This window comes from Saccopteryx leptura, chromosome 3 (assembly GCF_036850995.1).
Source record: "Saccopteryx leptura isolate mSacLep1 chromosome 3, mSacLep1_pri_phased_curated, whole genome shotgun sequence".
NCBI lineage: Eukaryota > Metazoa > Chordata > Mammalia > Chiroptera > Emballonuridae > Saccopteryx > Saccopteryx leptura.
Window position 1 is genome coordinate 40,162,236 of NC_089505.1, and position 23,673 is coordinate 40,185,908.

Sequence of the window (23,673 nt, forward strand, 5' to 3'; positions counted from 1 at the left end):
ACTAACACAGCTTTGAAATTATATTTCTTATTTTTCTTCCAAGTTTGTAAAACATTTTCAGACAACCCAAATCTATTTAGGTGTCTAACTAGTTCTCATAGCATCATTTCCTATCTTTTATAAAAACCGTTTAGCCTGGCCAGGCGGTGGTGCAGTGGATAGAGTGTCGGACTGGAATGAGGAGGACCCAGGTTCGAGAACCCGAGATCGCCAGCTTGAGCATGGGCTCATCTGGTTTGAGCAAATCTCACCATCTTGGACCCAAGGTTGCTGGCTCGAGCAAGGGGTTACTCGGTCTGCTGAAGGCCCCCAGTCACAGCACATATGAGAAAGCAGTCAATGAACAACTAAGGTGTTCCAACAAAAAACTGATGATTAATGCTTCTCATCTCTCTTCATTCGTGTCTGTCTGTCCCTATCTATCTCTTTAACAAAAACAAAAAACATTTATATGCTGTTATAATCATATCACTTTTTCTTATTTCATTTTAAATTACCAGAATTTAGAGAACAAGGATTGATTTTTATATCTTAATCCCCAAGTGCTTATTATAAATTTAGGTACATAGTAGGCTCTTGATAATAGTTGATTGAATGGAAAGAGAAATATTAAGTAAGATAATCACATTTATTTAAAAATTTAATATGAATGACTTTCAAATAAGTTACAATATGAAATAATCGCATATTTCACCACTTCACATTAACATTGACATTACTTATCCTTCCAGAAAGAATATTTTTGTGTATCTCATAGAAGACAGGCTATTTGTTCAGGGGTAGCATTTCCACAAGTGGTCTATAATATATATTTTCACTTATACAAATATGCAGAAAGCTAAAAGAAAACATATAACAAAGAAACATAAACATAATGAAGCAACAGCATGACCATGGATATAATCAGTTTTAAGTGTATTAATAGCTAAATATTATTGTTTAGTATCAAACCTGACAAAATACAATAATTTAAATTTCTTAAAATCATTATCTGCTCATTCTAGGGTTTGATGATAATGTAGCAACTTAACAGTAATTAACTTTACTTTAAAGATTGAAACCATTGGATAATTTATCAATTCATTCATTCTTTTTTTTAATTGAATTTATTGAATGGCACTGGTTAACAAAATTATACAGGTTTCAGGTGCACAATTCTACAACACTATATTGCATGTTCAGCTATACCCCCAAGTCAAGTCCCCATTCATAATATTTCCCCCCCCAAACTCTCCTCAACTTCCCTCTAAACCCCTCTTGTTGGCAATCACCACTCTGTTGTCCAGCCCATGAGTATTTTCTCTCTCCTTTTTTTATTGTTTTTAATTTATTGTGTTTACATAGATTCTAGTGTTGCCCCAAATGCATCCCTCTTCCCCTGTATTCCCCTCAACATCTGCCTTGTCACCCTCCCCATCGTGCCCTTCCCCCTTTTTTTTACTTTTTTGCTAAATCTCTTTACCTCCCACCCAGCCCCACCCCCTGACAGCTGTCAGCCTGCTCTTTATCTATGAGTCTGTCTCTGTTTTGCATGTTAGTTCATTTTGTCCTTTAGATTTCATATGAGTAAAATCATATGGCATTTGTTTTTCTCAGACTAGCTTATAACTTTTTTTAAAAAAAGAGTATATCTCAGCAGTTTATTCACTTAAGTTTTCTGTTGTAGACAATGTTAATGCTAAATTTTAAAACTAGCTTACCAAACATTTCTTGCTAAGATTAACTTGTTGAAACAACATACATAAGTATTTAACCTTATATTTTCTGTGAGTTTATTCTTATTAAAATTTATCTCTATATTTTTCATTTGTAAATGTTAATTTGTCCAGATTATAACCCCTTTTTCAGTTATTTGTATTTTCGTTTTCCATTTTGCAGAATTTTAAGTGATCTCTTTAGTCTCTTAAACACATCATACTTAATTTTTCTAATTATAAAGCACTTGCTCAAATCAGTAGGCAACATAATTTGTCTACCAGCGAAGTCATTTTGTCTTTAATAAAATGAAGTCCCCAACATTTCATTAACTACTACTGTTCTATTGTCATAGTTTTCCTTTTAAGGTATGTAATCTCAGATTATGAATATTGACTGATAAATATAATATACTATGCTTCAACCATAGTTTTGACAATATACTTAGGAAGAAATGATGATTATTTTGTCAGTATTTCTGAATTTTATAAAGTACTTAAAGGTTTTCATTAATAAAAATTATTTTGGCATGATTATATGTATTTAATTTTGGAAATAAATATACATTTAGCTGCTCTAAGCTTTGTATATGGAATTTATGATTAAATTGAAGCTGTGTGCATAATGTGATATATATATATATATATATATATATATATATATATATATATATATATATACTTTTCATTTAGAGCTCTTTAAGTATCAAAAGTGGTACTGATACATAAAACAAATTATTATTTATTCATTCATTTTTATTTTTTATTACGTTTATTGGGGTGACACTGGTTAATAAAATTATACAGGTTTCAAAGTATAGATTTTTATGATTCATGATATGTATATTGTATTCTGTCCCCAGCACTCAAAGTCTGAGTTTTTGATACAGAGTGTATCATTGGTGGATATTTCACAGAACAGTTGGAAATACAATATAGAGTAGGTTGTTGGAAAGGTCTTTAAATAATGACAGTTAGAAATGTTCACATAGACATAGAAGACTTTGAAGGAGATGCTTAACATGACTTTAAAATTTCATTTCCAGCCCATGAAAGCTTAGATAATATAAACCTGATTGGAACTTTATATTATCAGGTCTTTAAGATGACAATACTTTATAGAAATGTATAATCAAAATATCACAAAACAGGAATGACATATTTCCAGTATTAGCACAGAACTTTAGCTTGAAGATTCCTCTGAAATGAACATTTTCTTCATAAATAACATAATATATAAATAAAAGTATTCATTTTCAAAAAAAAAACAAAACTCTTGTAAGTTCTTCTACCTATGCAACATATAAAGTTTTGAAAAGACCAGCATCTTTTCCAAGAAATCAGGTTGCCAAATTACCTTTGATCCAATATAAAAGTTTCAAAATAATTTATATTCAACTCCCTGTACAGTTGAGAGATTTGGACTTAGCATGGGCATTATCCAGCAATATAAAAATTAATTAAAGATAATTTATAAATTTTTAAAATTCTCTTTTAGCAATGTAACCTGCCATTAAGCCCACTGAAAATGATTTTGGTCTTAAAACCATACAATAGAATTTTTTTTTAACATTGCTGTAGTGAGTTGTTCATAAAGTTAATGCCTAAAGTAAAAATTGCGTATCATTACAAATACTCTTAAAATTCCTTTAATTACCCATATGTTCTGGAGTGTATATAACCTTAACATTCAGAATATCAATTTACATGATCTTAAATTATGAAAGCAAATGAAAGAGATGCATACTTTAACATAAATTGTGTATGTGATTTGATTCCATAGTATTAAATTTTAAAAGATAGCAGAGATGACTGGGTTAGAGCAAGGCCATAGGAAAAGTATAATTTGTCATTAGTATTTGCTTAAATGGAATAACTAGAATGTGGATTGAATTTGTGGTGTGAAATTGTTCACTCTAGCTCCTGGAATAATAATTAGGTAGAAACAATAGTTTATGTAGGAAAAATATTTGAGGACACAGACAATCTTGGAACTGTATCAATTCAGGGTGGAGGTTCTCATGGTACTATAAACTTGAAAAAAGGGGGGCCTGACCTGTGGTGGCACAGAGGATAAAGCATCGACCTGGAAATGCTGAGGTTGCCGGTTCGAAACCTTGGGCTTGCCTGGTCAAGGCACATATGGGAGTTGATGCTTCCAGCTCCTCCCCCTTCTCTCTCTCTCTGTCTCTACTCTCTCTCTCTCTCTCTCTCTCTCCCTCTCCTCTATAAAATGAATAAAAAAATTAAAAAAAGAAAAAAGGGGGGAGGACCTTTTAAATTCAATTATGTAGCCCTGGCCGGATAGTTAAACTGGTTAAAGCATCATCTCAATATGTAAGGTTGGAGGTTCAATCCCTGGTTAGGGCATATACAGAAGCAGGTCGATGTTTCTGTTTCCCTCTCTCCCTTTCTCTCTCTCTGAAATAAATCAATAAAAAAATTTAGAAATAAAATTCAATAATGAAACATTAAGAAGGGACACGTAATGTTTCCACACATAAAGTTAGATATCAGAGATTATGTGGTTGGGGAATAGAACCCAGGACCGAGCAAGGATGCCAAACCTAGATTTACAATTTCTGCCAGTCAACAGAGTCCTTTAGCATAGTACATACAAAACTGCATCAACACACCCAATTATCTTTCTTGCAGTCTCCTGCACCTACTTTGCACACATTGGATGGTGACATAGAGGTTTACAACATGATAAGTCAGAAGAGAACCAAACAAGTAGGTTTTTAGACTCTGGAGTATTTTAGATCTTCCACACTCTTTTTGGTGAATCTATGAGGGAGTGAAATAGACAATGCTTAACAAATATATTTGACCACATCTGCCTCATTTTTTCAAACAAGACTTCAAGACCAGATGAGTATTAGATTTATCAAGGGGATATCTTTGTAAGATATATATGGTCTACTGGAAAGTTCTGTCTGTTTCTATCACAAGTTTTGACATGTAAGCACATGTTTATTTGGCGCATGTGTGCCTCTCTATTTTTATCACTTAATGTATACATACTGATGTAACAAATTAAAACAGAGTTGATTCACGTTAGTCTTATGTGTGAAGCGATAGTGTACCCATGGCTACTGATAAAGTTCATTTACGCCACTGTATTTTTACGAATTTCAACAAGGAAGAAATGCTACAGAAGCATGTAGAAATTTATTGAAAGTGTTTGGTGGAGGTGCAGTTTATGATAGGACATGCAGAAGATGGTTCAAAAAAATCAAAACAGGTGATTTTGACCTTTCTGATAAGCCACGTTCTGGGCAAAAAATTCAAAAATGAAGAAGATATCAAACAAGCACTGGTTCAATTTTTTGCATCAAAAGATAAAACACTTTTGAAAAATGGGATATACAAATTGCCCTCACGCTGGCAAGAAATCATTAATATTAATGGTAATTATATTATTTAATAAAATTTATTGACGGTAAGAAAAATTTGTATTTTATTTTATTCCAAAAACGGACAGAACTTTCCAGTAGACCTTATATAAATGTTGTACACCTGTAACTAATCTATTGTATGTTGACTGTAATTGAAAAAGAAATTTAGCCCTGGCCGGTTGGCTCAGTGGTAGAGCGTCGGCCTGGCGTGCAGAAGTCTCGGGTTCGATTCCCGGCCAGGACACACAGGAGAAGCGCCCATCTGCTTCTCCATCCCTCCCCCTCTCCTTCCTCTCTGTCTCTCTCTTCCCCTCCTGCAGCTGAGGCTCCATTGGAGCAAAGATGGTCCGGGCGCTGGGGATGGCTCCTTGGCCTCTACCCCAGGCGCTAGAGTGGCTCTGGTCGCAACAGAGCGACGCCCCAGAGGGGCAGAGCATCGCCCCCTGGTGGGCAGAGTGTCGCACCCTGGTGGGCGTGCCGGGTGGATCTGGTCGGACGCATGTGGGAGTCTGTCTGACTGTCTCTCCCCGTTTCCAACTTCAGAAAAATACAAAAAAATAAAAAAATTAAAAAAAAGAAAAGAAATTTTTAAATGTAGGATCTAATGAACAAAATAAATTGATGAACAAAATAGAAACAGTGGCATGGTTACATGGAAAAGATTGACAGCTGTGGAGGGTAGGAGTGTTGGGGGGCTGGATGAAAGAAGGTGAAAGGATTAAGAAAAAACACACACATATATAAAACAATTTCCTGATACTGTGTTTAAAGGGTAGAATGGTATTGGTGCAGATCTAAACAATTTTTTCAATAAGACAGAGAGAACGGATATCTAAAACATGTCCCACTTGAGCAAAAATCTGATATAAAAATGAGCAGCCGTTTCAGACACTGCATCTCAAATGATGGTTTGAAAGAAGCAAATCACAAAAATTAAACAGTAATATACTTCAATTTATATAAATTTATCTCACTAAATAATATGATTTAATTTATAAAAGTGAGCTTACCTTTGCTCAGCAATAAATAAGTGTAATAAAAGTATATAGAAAAAATAAGGAAATAGTTAAGATAAAATTTAGATCATGGTGCTGCGATGAAGGATAAAGCATGCTGTGATAGTTGGACAAATAAGACGTTTCAAAGACTGATCATGTTGTATTTTTTAAACTTGACCGTCTAAATTTCAAGACGGTCAAATTTATTATTGCCGTTCTTTAAAATGTGCACCTATGTATATGTCTTCACACCTTTAATTTGTGTATCTTCCCCCAATAAACAAGTTTTAAAAGGTAGAGGATTAGGAGATAACAGTGTTGACACTGAGTGCAGTGTCCTCTGGAGGCTGTGATGGACAACAGAGATAAGGTAGTTGGCTTGGGGGGGACATACAAGTCAAGGTTGTGGTTGTCTGAGCTTATAAGGTGTGACATATTGTTTATGCGCTGATGTGAGAGCATCTGTGAAGTGGAAAACTGATGAGGTAGAAGCAATATTTACAAAAACAAAGCCCTTGACTGTGCAAAAAGTGTTGGGATGAGGGCAAAAATGAAAGGATTGGTATCAAATAGGAACAAAAAGGGATGTTCCTTAGGGAATGGAAAGAAGACAAATGGAAAGAAGACAGTATGTGCTGGAGAAGTAGTGAGAGGATGAGTCTAACCTGCTTCTATATTTTTCTATGAATTCACAACAGTAACTTGCTTCTACACTGCAAGATGTTGGAAGTTAGAGGAAGGAAGAGAATGCTAATAAAATTTTACCAGCCCATTCTTTTTAAAATTTTTTTTATTTTTCTATGGATGAAAGAAAACTTCAACTCTAATTAGCCTTGATTTGAGATCCAACTTTTTGTACTAGGATCAGCATTTCAGATAATAGCTGAAGGGCAGCTCTCCTATCTTCTACACTAGAGATTCAGAATACTTCCAAAAAAGCATTTTGGCTTTTTCTATTGTATTTTTTTTCCCCTCTCTTGAAGCAATAATCAAACAGAACTTTGTGATATATTATGGATAATTTCTTATAATATAAAGCAAATTGATTGAAGTCAAATACTGCTTGATATCCCCATAATTAAAAGCTAAACAAAGAAAGCCTTTCAAGTCCTCTTTCTATCATTTTTAGATTTGACTATAAACTAATAATTTAATATTCCAGTATATTTTGTGGAATAAGCCACCCACCTTCTTTTATGGTGACTACTTACATAAGCTAAAATTTTAATATTGCATTATTGCATCTTGGAAGAGAGTTTCTGTATTACTATTTAAATTAATGAACTCATTAATTTACAAAAATACAAGCACTTTATAGTTTGTCTTTCTCTGCTGCTTGCTTTGCTCTCAGGTGCTACATACATTCATCTTTTGGACAGTTTAATCTTGTCCAATTTACAATACTATAAGATATCTACCTGGCATCTCTGATATTTATTCCTCATTCTTTCATATCTGAATTTGCAGAAACTGATCGAGCCAAAGAAGTTGGTGCTGCTTCAACTAAAAAAGGTAAATGCAGCTTAAAGAAAAAGGTGTCATGACTAAAACATTCCTGCAAAGGTTTCTAACTTAATGTACTGGTTAGTGCTGAACGAAGAACTCTATTTATCAATTTTATGTTTCACTGATATGAAAACAAACTCACTTTGCACAAGATTTTTAGTGTCTATATTAACAAGTCTTTGTCTTTAGTGGTCCAATGCCAATAGTTTTATTCATTTAGGGCCATAAATTAAAACTAGTAATTGCAGTTCAGTTGCAAGTTAGTTTTTGAAAAATTGAAGAAATGCAGCTGTTCAAGCTCAGTGGGATCCCAGTCCCCGGGAGAACATTCAACTGCAATATACTGCCTTAGGTGGTTAGAGCACAAACAAATGAAACTTTGACTAGTGGAACTTACATGAACAATGTTCATTTTGTGCAAGAGTAATATCAATTTAAGAAATGTATTCTTTGGAGTGCTCTCTTGGAAACATTCTACCTAAGAAACATATTGGGAAGTTTGGGATTTAAGTTTTCAAAGCTATTTCTCTTGTCACAAGTCTGATCAGAGGCAACTACTTATGTGACTATTGGAGACATTTTAAAGAATATTTTTGTAAACAATAATATACATTAAGAATAAACAGCATGATGAAAAGTTTTGCACATTCTCAATTAGAAAAAATAACTGTAACAAATCTGAAATTTAAAATAGATAGGAATGAAATGAGTGATGTGTCCAATATCTTTGGAAATATCTGAAGAGATTAATTTAACAAACCCATTCTCTACATGTGCTCACATACATACACAAACTTACATTTCAGTGACAAAGTGGTGGTCATCAAGTCAACTAGATAATCACTAATGATGTTCAAAAGAGAATTTTCATGGGGGTGGCAAAAGTAAAAGCTAAAGGATGATAATTTGGTTAAGAGAATAGAAAGTATAAGATAGTGGTGGTAATCCTGAAGAAAGTTGATGGGAATAAAAGGAGAGAGATGAAAGCAGCTTGGTGTTGTGTTCTTCTTTAATCTGTCTCCATCTCTTTTTTTTATGTTAGAGGTAAAGTGTTTGTCCTTCTCTTCAAGACCAGCTCTTCCATTTGTGTCTTCCTTAATAAGTCATCTGTACTCTTCTGTGGCATCATCCTCTTTCTCGTTATTGGCTTTGTTCCTCATTTTGGAACTATTTTTCTCAGCTTCAAAATTAGTTTTTCTGGATTCCTAAACTCTACAACTGTCTCTCCTTCACAGATTAGTCAGTCTTCTGAATGCTGGAGTGCCAATGTCCTTCTCATTTCTGATGAGGATGTGGCTTCTGTCCCTACTGTGCCATTGATGTCCTCGTTAATGCTAATGACATTATTATTATTGTTAAACCAATGAAACCATTCTAGTCCTCACATTACTAGAGCTTTCAGTTGCTTTTGCCACTGTGTCCCCTCTCAGCCTCTGTACTTTTGGGTTATGATGCCAACAGAGTCTCTTTATTCTCCTCATATTATCTGACATTTATTTCTGACTTCTTTGTGTATTTTCCTTTACTGCACCTTAATTATTGATGTTTCCGGAATCCATTATGAACCTCTGAATTTCTCATTTTCTATAACCTCTTTTTGTGAGATACATTGGCTCTCAAGGTTGAAACTCTTTTCTTTTAACCCACAGATTCCCAGTTCTTGTTGTCATTTCAGGACTTCATGGAAAGATTTTTCCTAGAAAATCTCAGCCTTTTATATTCAAGTGTCCAACAAACACCTTTAAAGTCAACCTTTCTTAACCTAATCTCTTCATTTCCTCTTCCCAATTTGCATTTTATAATCACTGGTGAAACCACATTCTCATCTCCACCTCACTAGAAGTTTTGAGGTGATTGATTTTTCTTTTTCTTTCCATGACTTAATATTCAAGGAATCTTTAAGTTCTACTGATTTTATCACCTAAATATCTCTTGAGTATATTTCCTCCTATTCATAATCAAGACTTTAATCTTAATTTAAACTTTTATTATCTATATTTAACCATTATAACAGTATCTCCATTTCTCATGTTTTTATTTTTATTTTTTTACTTTTTTTTTTTTTTTTTTTTTTTTAGCAAGAGACAGAGAGAGGGACAGACAGGGACAGACAAACAAGAAGGGGAGAAATGAGAAGCATCAACTAGTAGTTGTGGCACTTTGGCTGTTCACTGATGCTTTTTCATATGTGCCTTGACCCGGGGCTCCAGTTGAGCCAGTGACCCCCTTGCTTATGCCAGCAACCTTTGGGCTCAAGCCAGTGATCATGGGGTCATGTCTATGATCTCATGCTCAAATCAGCAACCCCACACTCAAGCTTGTGAGCCTGTGCTCAAACCAGATGAGCTCATGCTCAAGCCAGCAACCACAGGATTTCCAGCCTGGGTCCTCAGCATTTAGATCGACACTTTGTCCACTGCATCACAACCTGGTCAGTCATCATGTTTTTATTTTTATTTCACTAGTATTCATCTTTTCAGAACCTCACAACAGAAAAAGTAAATTATCAAAGTCATAAAACTAAAAAAAACCACTATTAATTTAAAACTCTCTTTTGCCCAGTTGTCCATAAAATAAAGTCTTGTCTTGGTAAAATAATTAAAAGTCTTCTCAGAACTGGTTCTTGTACCTCTTTCAAATTTTATCTTCAGATATTCCCTGTTTTGTACAATACAATAATACCATATTCTTCATAATTCAAAACATACTAGAAGTAAGATTCAGGGATAATGGTAGCAGGAAGGAATAGCCTTGTGAATAGATTAAGTAGTTAACATCATTTGAGAAGTGAATAGAAGGCTGTTTTTCCTGTTTCCATTATATATATGATAGATTGAAGGTCTTGCCTTCCAAAGTAAGTGATTTATTGCATTATTTCAATCATTGAGAGCTCCAAGCAATAACTATTGTGTAAGTAGCATCGCATTCCTTAGAAATAATAGTTTGTGATGCTAAGGCTTTAAGTCTATATTCCACAAGTAATGCATGTGTCATATGGGCAACATTTTAAACTGCACAGTATTCCCTTACCACTCATTTTTTCTGTACTAAAATTCTGACATATCCTATCTCCAGGCAAACCTCACTACCCAGGTAAAAGTCCCTACTGCTATCTGGCATACATCAAGTGGTGTTCAGAGACAAAAAAGGAGATATAAAATTGCATGGGAGAATTAAAACTCCAAAGAAAATTGAGAGGGGAAATAGTAAAATTAAGACCTGGATCTATAGAAAAGAAACTTCTCCTTCTCACAGTTAATTTAGGACTATCCCTAATCTAGGCATTACTTTCTAAGAATGTTAGCAAATTTGTTTTCTTCACATTAGCTGAGATCCTGAAGGAGTTTAATATACATATAATTTTTAAAATTTTTTTAAAGTAAACCCATCCAAATATAGAGCAATGAAAAATTTTTCTCTTAGCACCAAAAGAGTGTTCAGGGACCTTGTGGTACTGAAAGAAAAATTGATTAAGGTCCTCTTTTGATTCCAAGCAGTTAGAAAATCCACTTAAATGGGCTATTTATTTTTAACATTTACTCTCCATAGAATTGGGCTTGATGAATTTTACATCAGAAATGAAAGGATTATCATTTTATGCAAAATGTCTTCTTTTCTATATAAATATTTGACATTTTAGTGACCTTTTCTGAGTAACAAAAAACAGCACTTTAGGTAACTAGCGTTTTCTACTTAATATGAGTGCGAGGAATTTTGATCCCTTCATTAAAAAACAAAAAAACCTTGGTGTTTATGTGTAAGCTGCATTCCAGTCTTTTCTGAAAGACATTTACTATTCAGAGGATTAAAATAAGACAATTTAAAAAATGCATGTTTTCTACATAATATTACAATGGCTTATAAATAGAAGAATTATGAATAAAAATATATATCCAAAATCTATCATAATTATAAATCTTCAGGGTTTTATTTCCACATTGATTCGAGAGAGAACACTAGTAGAAGAGACTAGTATACCACACATCTGGCTCCTTAAATCGTACGTATAATATCTAACCTTTTAGTTCAGGACACAAGACCCTCTGCAGTCAGCTCTATCTTCTGTTTTTAGGTTATTACACATCTTTTCTATGGGAACGCTCTGTTTCAGCTAAATGTATGTACTTTCCTTTAGGTACACCTGAGGTTTTTCTGCTCCTTTGCCTTTCTTCATATCTATTGGCTACCACTGAAATCTCTACTTTTCCAAGAGACCCACTGACACCAATAGTGGTGCATATCTCTTTTCTAATTGTTTTGGGTTTCTTCACCGTAAGTTTATCACAACGTTATTTACAGTAACCAAATTATGAAAGCAACCCAAGTGCTTATCGATAGACTAGTGGATAAAAAATTTGTGGTACATATATATAAAAGAATACTACTTGGCCATAAAGAAATGAAATCATAACATTTGTGACAGCATGGATGGACCTAAAGGGTATAATGCTAAGTGAAATAAGTCAAAGAAAGAGAGAGAGACAAATACTATATGATTTTACTTACTTGTGAACTCTAAAGAACAAAATAAATGATCAACACAGAAATAAGACTCATATAAAGGGAACATTTTGATGGTTGCAGAGGAGAGAGGTGTTAAGGGGATGAGTAAAAAGGTGAAGGTATTAAAAAGTACAACTTTGTAGTTACAGAATAGTCACAGGGATGTAAAGTACAGCACAGAGAATATAATCAATAATATTGTAACACTTATGTATGGTGCCAGGTGAGTACTTGAAATATCAGGACATCATTTTATAAATTATCTGATTGTCTAACCACTATACTATACACCTGAAACTAACATAAAATAAGATTGAGATCAAAATATAAAAAATAAATATGAATAAAGCACAAGTTACAACTACAAAAATACTAACAACAAAACTGATCTCCTTTTTGTCCTAACTCACAATATTTATTATTAAACATCTCATTTGTCAATTAATAATACATTTAATCACCAAGCAAATATACCTGTATATTGATCACTTGCTATGTTAGAAGCAGTGTTAGGTGCTATAAGAAATGTAAGCAATACCTTTCTAAATATCCATGAGTCAAATAAAAAACGACAGTAGATATTTGGAATTATGTTGAACTAAAGCATGCCAAAAATATTACAGTAAAACTTGGGATTCAACTATATAATGTTTAGAGTGATATTTATACTATTTTAAAATACTTATTAGAAAAAAAGATTAAAATTGATTTACCTAGGAAACCAATACATTCTTTTAGAAAATAGAACATAAAACCCAAAGAAAGTAGAAGAGAAATTAAAAATGTAAGATCAGAATCTAATTAAATAGAAATTAAATTGTATAATAAAAAAACAAAAAATTAAATTCTTTATATAAAATAGTAAAATAGACTGTTATGAAAAATTATTAAGAAAAAGAAGGAAGAAGCATAAAACATCAATATCAGAAAATAAAAAGGGACATATTACAGATTCTACAGATAATAAATAAAGAAACAGGCCTGACCTGTGGTGGGGCAGTGGATAAAGCGTCGACCTGGAAATGCTGAGGTCGCAGGTTCGAAACCTTGGGCTTGCCTGGTCAAGGCACACATGGGAGTTGATGCTTCCTGCTCCTCCCCTTTCTCTCTCTCTCTCTCTCTTTCCCCTCTCTCTAAAAATCAATAAATGGCCCTGGCCGGTTGGCTCAGTGGTAGAGTGTCGGCCTGGCATGCGGAAGTCCCGGGTTTGATTCCCGGCCAGGGCACACAGGAGAGGTACCCATCTGCTTCTCCACCCCTCCCCCTCTCCTTCCTCTCTGTCTCTCTCTTCCCTTCCCGCAGCCGAGGCTCTATTGGAGCAAAAAGATAGCCCGGGCACTGGGGATGGCTCCTTGGCCTCTGGCCCAGGTGCTAGAGTGGCTCTGGTCGTGACAGAGTGATGCCCTGGATGGGCAGAGCATCGCCCCCTGGTGTGCTGGGTGGATCCTGGTCGGGCACATGCGGGAGTCTGTCTGACTGTCTCCCCGTTTCCAGCTTCAGAAAAATACAAAAAAATTAAAAATAAATATATAAATAAATAAAACAAATAAAATAAAAATGAATAAATAAAATATTAAAAAATAAATAAAGAAAGAAACATTGTCTAATAAATTTAAACATTTTAATTAAATCAGCATGTTGAATCTATAAATATAACTCTTTTCCACAGAAAATTCAAGGCAGATGGCTCTACTGATGAATTTTTTCAAACATGTAAGAAAAAATTAACAATATGCAACAAATCTTCCAGATAGAGAAAATCAGAAACATTCATTCATTTTAACCTTAATATCAATACCTATCAGGAACTGAAAAAGGAAGAAAATATACAGGCTAACTTCTCTTATGAACACGAAGACATAGTGTTGAGCAGATTAAATTTGAAAATTTACATAAAAGATAAAATGTAACCAAGTCAGTTTTATTTCAGAAATGCTATTTCAAAAAAAAAAATCAATGTAATTAACCAGAATAATAGGATAACAGGAATAAATAAACGCATCATAGTCGATGCATTTGGTATAATTTATGACTAGAAAAATGTTTCTTTAATTTATTAAGATAGATACAACAACCATTAGAAAATATCATACTCAACAAAAAAAATGGAAAGATTTTCTCCCGAAAATTAGAAAACGACAAAGATGTATGCTCTCACCACCTATTATACATTGTACTAGATAAATGCAGCAGTGGAGTAATGTGAGAAGAAGAAATAATAGGTACAAAAATAGAAAAGTAAAAGTAAAACTTATTACTCACAGGTAAAATGACCTACTTGAAAAATTCAAAAAAATGTGCAGATGGACTATTATAACTAATGACTGAGTTTAATAAGTTTTCTGTAAAAAAGTAATTCTTTCTATTTCTCTATGACTCTTGATATTAACTTTTTATAAAGATCATGGTCACTTACACTGTAGACATTTTTTATTGCTCTGATTGTTTCTTCAGATTACTATTTAATATGTTTTCTACAGTGTGTTTGTAAAGTCATGGTGCACTTTTGACCGGTCACAGGAAAGCAACGAAAGACAATAGAAATGTGAAATCTGCACCAAATAAAAGGAAAACTCTTCCAGTTTCATACCAATTCAGTACAGTTCGACGTGGGCTCATGCACAGATGTTTTAGGGCTCCTTAGGTAGCTATCCCGTATAGCCTCTACAGACTCATCACTGACTGATGGCCTACCAGAACGGGGTTTCTCCACCAAACTGCCAGTTTCCTTCAACTGCTTATCCCACAAAGTACTGTTATTCCTATGTGGTGGCGCTTTGTTATAAACACACCGATATTCACACTGCGCTTTGGTCACAGATTCAAATTTAGCAATCCACAGAACACACTGAACTTTCCTCTGTACGGTCCACATCTCGACTGGCATGGCCGTGGGCTGCTCTGCTGTATACACGGTCTTACGTCATCATCTGCGCATGCGCACATGCTGCCACATCATCCTACAGAAACTAGGAGGGTTTTCCTTTTATTTGGTGCAGATATCACATTTCTATCGTCTTTTGTTGCTTTCCTATGACCGGTCAAAAGTGCACCATGACTTTACGGACACATTGTACATCCTGTATTTGATTAAACTGAAAGCTAAATCTTTGGTTCACTGGATTCCAGTTGTTTTGTCAAGAATATTTCAAAGGTTGTACTATAGCACGACAGTTCATGTTATTAGGAAGCACAGAATGTCTGGATGTTCTATTATGAATGAGAAGTTCTAAGTTTCATCAGTGGGTTAGGTTGGTGACAACCACATTTCTTTATTACAAAGTTGCGTTTTCCCCTTTGCAACTCTGTGTGGTGATACTTGGGGATAACAAAAATATTCAGTTCCCTATTCATCTTTCATCTACAAGGTGTGGGTGTCCTCTGAAGATCTTTACTTGAGTCAGTTATTTCAGTGGAGAACACTGCTTTTGTGTGAATCACTTTTACTATTTTAACATATAAATAGGTAAACATTGATTACTCTACTGAGACCAGTAAGTCTCAGAGAAAGCACAGTTCAAAGGAAATAGCACCTAAATAATAATATTATTTCTCTTTTGGTAACTTGTGATTTGGGATGATTTTATTTATTATTTAAATAAATCTCAAGTGTGACTACACTGTCATTTCAGTTGATTAAGCTACATTAAACATTAATTTAAAGGAGTATCTAGTTGACATTTTCAAGGCACTAAATGACTCGAGCAATAACCTGGAATGTAAGTCAATTAATCATTGTCTTGTTAAGTCGAATTCTTTGTAGAACATGTTTATAAAAGTATAAATGAATAAAGTAGAAAAACTAGTCAGTAAAAGGCAAGTGATTTTTTTCTCTAATTCTATAAGACTAGATTTAAAATGGGTTTCAATTGGATTATTGAAAATGAAGAAATGTTGAAAAAAGCTTTGAAATAGCTTGTTAAGAAGAAATATTGGGCACTGACTAGGTTAACATATTTTGTTTTGTTTGGCTTTGTTTTGAGTAGAAACAGTATATCCATCAGGAACTTTTATTTAAACCTTAACTCTGTTTTGCAGCTGTACCTGGAAAGAAGGAAGAGAAAACAACCAAGACTGTGGAGCAAGGTAAAAAAAAATGAAGGAGGTTGACATTATCTTCTTTAGAAAAACAACAACATGAGGAGGAAAGCCCTGGATTCAGACAGGCGGAAGACAATAATCTTTAAGTCTATTGCTCTCTATCACTGTCCTCTCATGTTTTTCTGTGCCAGGGAGAATGTGAGACAGCGATCCGGGTTTTGTTCTTTTGTATAACGCAACTTTGAATATAAGTTCAGAACAGGGGAAGCTCTGCAGACTGCTTAATTACATCAGGAAAAATGCTGAAGACTGTTGGGAATAAGGGAATGATCTGGGGCAACTGGTTGACATTTTTCTGTTTGATTTGTGGTTTTAATAACACCTGACTAAAAATAGTTTAAAGAATAAAAATGAAGCAATTGCATTTATGCAAAAATAATTGCTATTGCTTGAAAAATATGTAAAAGTTAAAACAAAAGAAAAAACTACAACAAAAGTAAGTGATTTGAGTTTATGACTCCAGCAACTGATTTTCCCAAGAGGTCTGAAATTTTAATTTTATATATTATAATGCTATTAAAGTACATTTCTGTGTTTATTTATGCAGCTATATAATACATATATCACTCCAGAATATGTTTGAGAAAAAGGCTACAGCACAGTAGAGTTGAGCATTTAAAATATGTTAGGTATTGTTAGAGATCAGAGAGCTAATAATTTTCTTTGCTTGTCCCCCCCCACTCTTTGGCATTTTTATATAATATTATTTGTTATTTGCTATAATAAATAAGTAAAATCAGAACTAACAATAATTTTGTCAAGAATAAATTCAAAATAATTTCTCTTGTATTTGAGTTCAATTAAATTTCTAATATTAAAAATTTAGAATTTTATAATTAAATAGATTAAAATATCTTTTAATTCCTCACGTTAGATAAGTAAACCAAGATTAAGGATTCAGTTAAGATAATTAATCAAGAATTCATTTCTTTGCACTTTTTAAAATAAAAATCACATAATCACATTGAAAAAATTTTCAAGTTCATTTTGGTTTCTGGGTTCTCCTGAAACTTTAGAGTTTAATAGAATATTCTTGTCAATTTGTTTTTGAAGTGAAAGTTTTAGCATCTAAAATATAAAATAGAGGTGTAGGAGTACTGGATCCTAATTTTAACTTGTTCATTTCGGCAAGGTTCTGAGCCGAAATTTCTTCTAAAAATGAAGTTAATTACATCTGACCTGCTTATCTGACAAGACAAAGAAAAAAAGAAAACAGATGTGAAAATATATAAACAAATTATAAATTCCCAAAGAAACATATATTATTTACTTAAGCATTTTTTCTAATAAAATCAGCTTTCAATATCAGTGAAATCAACTATCAAATTACTTTGATTTCACTAAGCTCCATACTTTTATGTAGTATAAAGGTATTAACTAATGATCTTTTATGGATTTTATAACTTTTTTAATAGCCACAGCGTAAGAAAAGATTGAGTAGAATATAAAATGGCTACACTAATAATAGTACATAAAAGATAACTGATTTAAGCACAGACTCTTTATTTCTTATTACCTGCATATTAGTGTCAATGTCACTAACGCTATGTTTCCTCAAGTTGATGGGAGACTGGAAATGACTCTTAGAGATGTGAACTAACTCCTTCAGATAATTTTGTAATTCTTTTTTTTTAAATAACTATACTTTTATCTTATGAAGACCTTAAGCTCTTAGCTCATGTAAAAAATCTTAGAGGCTATTTTAATAGATTTTTTATATTGACTTAGTAAATCATTTCAGTTTTAAATATTGTAAACAATAGCCTGATATTTTTCAATGATAAAAATAATAAGAAATAGAGTATTTGAATATCTTACATATTTTGTGATGGCAATTCAATGACAACTGATATGAAAATATATATTTTGTGATTTTCATAAAGTAGAGAGTTTGTGTGATGATAAATCAATGACATTCTATAGGTTTCATTATAGTATTCTAATATTTATTTATAAAATGAGGTTTTCAGACTGTCACACACTTTTATTCCTTATGTAGTTTTTAGCTATCTTCTAAAGTATATATATTCTCAAACTATATAGTTCATAATGTATTGAAGTGCCATTAAATATTTATAAAGAGTTATTTTCATTCATTTAAGTTTAAACTAATGAACTTGTACAAGGAAAAAATATTTTGATTTTCATAATTCTTTATGAATGTCAAATATACTTTGAGGCCTTTTTGTAATATATTTATATTGAACTTCTGGACTTAGTCTGCATTTTAATTAGGAAACTTTGGGAAATATTGATTAAACTAAACTTTATAGGAAATTCAGATAAAGAAAGGTAAAACAAACTTTATGTTTATATAACTTAGCAAGCTAGACATTATATCATATAAGAAGCAGAAATTTTGCTTAATCTAACATCTGCAGAAGCCCCAAAATACAACTCTTTTATCTATAATTCATGATAAATCATGTGTTTTTAGTTATTCTTCTCATAAAGATAATAAATTTGCAATAACAGAATTTTGAGTATTAAGAAAGTATAAATTTTTTCACCCTAAAGAGCATGTGCATGCTAATATATACAAGCACACACCATTAAATACTTCTCCTTGTTTAGAAAGAAGTTACTTAGAAGCATCAGAAGAAAAAAAATGTTTTTTACAATAAATGTTACTATCCTTATAATGAGAGCTGAGAACTGCCAAAGATAAAACATTACAACATATGTAACTGTATAAGGATTCATATTTATATATTTGTATATTATATCTAGAAAGTACATCACCTTTCATTAAGCTTAGTTTATTCACTTGCTTGTATTTAATTTCTCATACTTAATGAACATTTTCCTCCTTGATATTTTTATTCAAAATTGACCTGCCCTCTTAAGTCATGTTCTCCTCTCTCTTTTTTAGCCTCATTTTTTTCTGAGAAGAAAATCTTTAATAATACATGCTAGTTACTAACCAGTCACTACAAGGAAATATCCAGTGGCTTGCTACTTATTGGGGCAAGGAAGGAAACAGTTAAGACAATTAACTTTTAAAAAAAGATTAAGTTACAGATTAGTCCCAGAATTGTCTGACTTTTAATAGTTTTTCTTCAAAGTGACTTAAGTTCAGCAGTGAAAAGGGGAAGTAAATAGTAATAAATTAAAATCACTCTGAAATCACTATTTCTTTTCTTTCATTCATACCTGTGTATGATATCACTTGAAGTCTTCTTTGAGAGTCTGTTCTAAGAGTTTGTAACAGTGATGGCATACAGTAAGTGTTTAATAAATATTTGTGGGGTAAATGAAAACATAGAGAAATTGTTGAAGAAAGGAGTAATCTAGATTTCAAAAAACTGTGTCTCTATAAATACTGTGTGATTAAGAGAATATTTTAGTAAGTCAAAATATAATTTCCAATAGTAAAGGTTGCTGAATATTTCAGAAACCAGAAAATAAGTGATTAAATCCATTGACTATTCCCATTTGAAAGTGGAAATAGTAGAGTAACATTAATAAATATGGATTACTCATTAATTGCATCATTAATGTTTTGATCTTTATAGCTAATGTTCTTAGATAAAACTGCATGTGTGGTCATCATCTGGTTAAAGACATTAAAATTATTAAATATTAATAATCACAACCTTTATAGTATAAACTAATTTTTAAAACAAAGTGGAAGAGAAAGTAAAATAGTTGCCTGATTAGCACAATGTACACGTCTAAATATAGAAATGTTTAAATTTACCCTTGCTTTTCTTATTTTTACAATTCTGAAGCTGAATTAGATGTACTCTTACTTCTTTCAAATGTCAAAATTGTGTATTTGACAAAGTTTTTAAGTAGTATGTTTCTTATATCAGAATATAGAAGTTATTGCTTCTTTAAGGGAAGATTGATCTAAGGTGCTAGATAAAAACATGCTTTATATACTTAAATAGTTATTGATACTTCATTATCCCAAATCTAAACTAAATGTTTTATTACAGAAATATTAAGTATAGTTTTATATCCTCATAGTTAAAAATCACTTCAAAATCCAATTAATTTGAAACATATCAAAACTTTATAATATAAAAATTTTTAAAATAAAATTCAGTGCTTATTAACCCCCAAAATAAATTTAAATAAATTAGTAATTATATTATAAAGAGTGAAATTGGAGAATGTGGATCATAAATGTATCAAATGAAATTTATTTCCTGTAATAAAACATTAATTTTGCCTTAATTAAGAAATGTTTCTAAATTCATATATTTGCTAATTTGTGTTTCACCTGAACAGTTTCTGTCTTTCTTTGCCTCTGATGTTATTTTGTAAAGAATGATACCCTACATAATTATATGAGTGTTTTAAATTGTCACAGCAGCAAGTGAAACTAAATGCTATTACATGCTTTGTAAATTTACTTTTATCCACCTTTTCAGATTCTTTTATTCTTTGTATCTCTACTAGTCTATATAGAATCTGTGATGTGTACCTATTGCAGGTTTAGCTCATACGTTCAAGTGAATGTCAATATCATAAGTAATAATTTCCCTGAAGGAAATTTATTTATTGAAATGATAAATGTTTATATTTCATTGTCAACTTTATTAAAATTTTTTTGCAATTAAGAACAATGGACTAAACCTGAACATTTAGTTAATATAAATTGTATTAAATATTTTGTTTAATATGTGATTATAAAATAGCCATGTGAACAAACATGCTGTTGACTCTCAATAAATGTTAAATGATAATAACAATTTACTATTGGTTTCATTGAATCCCAAACTTCTCAACAATATTTTGCACTTTAGTTGTTTAATATTTATTGAGCGCCCACAACAGGCTAGGCGCTGGGGAATGGGTGTGAAGAGCATGACGTGGACTTTAGCAAGAAGATAATCTACATATGGGGCCCATGAAAATCATGTAAAACTTAGTGTCTTCTGCTTATTTATATATTTTATATATTTTCAAGATAACTCTTTTAAATTCTCCACTGTTTCACTTGCTCACATAACACATTTCAGTTTTTCTTACTCTTACTTAATACTTTTAGAATGTTCTCAGTTATTTTATCTCATGTATAGGCAATTTCTGTCTAGTCCCTTCTTTCACACGATGTTTCTCCCCACTCTCTTCATCTTAATAGAGACAGGTCTAAATCCTATCTAGCATGGCAGAGCAACATAGTAAAAAAAGGTGTGTTATTGTTACATTGATCTGCAGGGCACCTCCTCCTGCCATGTAAAATTTGGTTCACGTGATTCAAATATTACTGGTCAGAATGTCAATACTAAAGAGAACTTCAGCCCAATAAAGGAGCAATGCGTGCCAACAACATTGATAAGATTTGGAAACAATGCAATGAGACACACAATCATGCTGTACCATAATCTCAAAAGTTAATGATTCTTTGTTATTAATGATCCATTTTCTCTAATAAGCTAATGTGTAATTTGAGCACCCTTATTTTATACAAAATATGCTATAGGCAAGTACAAGTCACACAGAGAGATCATTATAATGCCCAAATTCTTATTTCCATAAAAATATTCAGCTTTTCAATTATCATGAAAATGAACTACTCCTCTGTCTATTGTGACTTGTTTTACCTTCTCTTTTTTTGGTTTTTTTTTTTAGACTCTGGGTATTTTATGGAAAGGAAAAAAAAGCATGCTAAATCTATAAGACTGCCACAGAAACCTCACCCTGTACTTCATACTAGGATCACCATTCTTACCACTAAATTTACCTTCCTAACTCTCAGGTCAGAAAAACTGGTTGGCAGATGGACTAAATTAAGCTATTTTTTATTTCCAGGACAGACAACATGCCTAGGAGCAATGTGTCACTCTTACTCTAACTGTACTCTGCCCCTTCCAATATTCATCAAAGTAGTTTCTTTTTCTATTGAATTTATTGAGGTGACACTGATTAATAAAATTGTATAATTCTCAGGTGTACAATTTGTAATACATCATCTGTACATGGTATTGTGTGTTCCCACCCCAGGTCAAAGTAGTTTTTTAATGGTTATTTTACCCATCTTTAAGGTTTTAAAAGCAACAAACTTTTTTTTTTATATCAAATGTGTGTTCTTCCTTCACCTATCTTATAATTCTTAAACTTTGTCTTGAGTCAACTTCCAACAATCTTCACCTGAAGCTCACAGAATGCAATTATAAACCACTTCTTAAACCTCAAATTGTAATATGAAGAAAGTTCATGTGATCTTTGAACTTAATGAACTTCAGACTTCTTTGACAATACTTTATATAATTTATCTTTATTTTTTTAATGTCAGAGCGAGACAGAGAGGGACAGAAAGGGGACAGACAGGCAGTAAGGAAGAGAGATGAAAAGCATCAATTCTTCATTGCAGCACCTTAGTTGTTCATTGATTGCTTTTGCATATGTGCCTTGACCAGGGGGCTCCAGCAGAGCAAGTGAGCCCTTGCTCAAGCCAGAGACCTTAGGCTCAAGCCAGCAATCTTAGGCCTCAAACCAGCGACCTTTGGGCTCAAGCCAGTGACCATTGAGTCAATACTATGATCCCACACTCAAGCCACTGACCCTGAATTCAAGCCGGTGTGCCTGTGCTCAAGCCAGATGAGCCTGCGCTCAAGTCAGTGACATTGAGGTTTTGAACCTAGATATTCCGCATCCTATTCCGATGCTCTGTCCACTTCACTACCACCTGGTCAGACTAATTTAATAATTCTTAAATAATGTAGAGTGTGTATTCTTGATTATTATCTACATCTTAATATTATGTTGGTAGTTCTTTAACACATACCTAAATCTGTAATTGGTCATTTTCATTCTCTTCATAATGAAAATTCTTACACAAATCCTACCTTTCCTAATATAAAATGTTGATCACCATTACCAGAATTTAGAATGTAAATATAGTTTTAATTACATAATATAAATAATTTAAGATAAAAATTTTGTTCTTTATAGAGAAAAATCAACTTTCTCTGTTTCTTTGACAAGCTACATTACCTTACATAAAAGGCTGTGGAAATGCATTTTATTATTATTATAATTATTATTATTATTATTTTGTATTTTTCTGAAGTGAGAAACAGAGAGGCAGAAAGACAGACTCCCACATATGCCCAACCAGGATCCACCGGCATGCTCACTAGGGGGCAATGCTCTGCCCATCTAGGCCGTTACTTCGTTGCAACTGGAGCCATTCTAGCACCTAAGGCAGAGGCCATGGAGCTATCCTCAGTGCCTGGGCCAACTTTGCTCCAATGGAGCCTTGGCTGCAGAAGGGAAGAGAGAGATAGAGAGAAAGGAGAGGGGAAAGGGTAGAGAAGCAGATGGGTGCTTCTCCTGTGTGCCCTGACTGGCAATCGAACCCCGGGACTTCCACACGCTAGGCCAATACTCTACCACAGAGCCAACTGGCTAGGGTCGGAAATACATTTTAAAGTTTACCATCTAATGCACCAAGAAAACACCTCCTCACAAGCGCAAGACCATTAAGGTGTTAATTGTGACTCTTTTTCTATATTGTTT

General features: G+C 32.9%; 1 protein-coding gene across 15 annotated transcripts in view; it reads left to right on the top strand.

The window, feature by feature from the left end:
• Positions 1-23,673, top strand: part of TRDN (triadin) — a 415,240-nt gene that overhangs the window by 280,923 nt on the left and 110,644 nt on the right. For all 15 annotated transcript variants that reach the window (XR_010750049.1, XM_066373320.1, XM_066373321.1 and 12 more), the window contains 2 exons: positions 7,558-7,602; positions 16,138-16,185. Coding sequence is in view for 14 of the 15 variants with exons in the window: in XM_066373320.1 (XP_066229417.1) it covers positions 7,558-7,602; positions 16,138-16,185 (93 nt within the window). In the remaining variant the exon portion in view is untranslated. The remainder of the gene's footprint in view (positions 1-7,557; positions 7,603-16,137; positions 16,186-23,673) is intronic.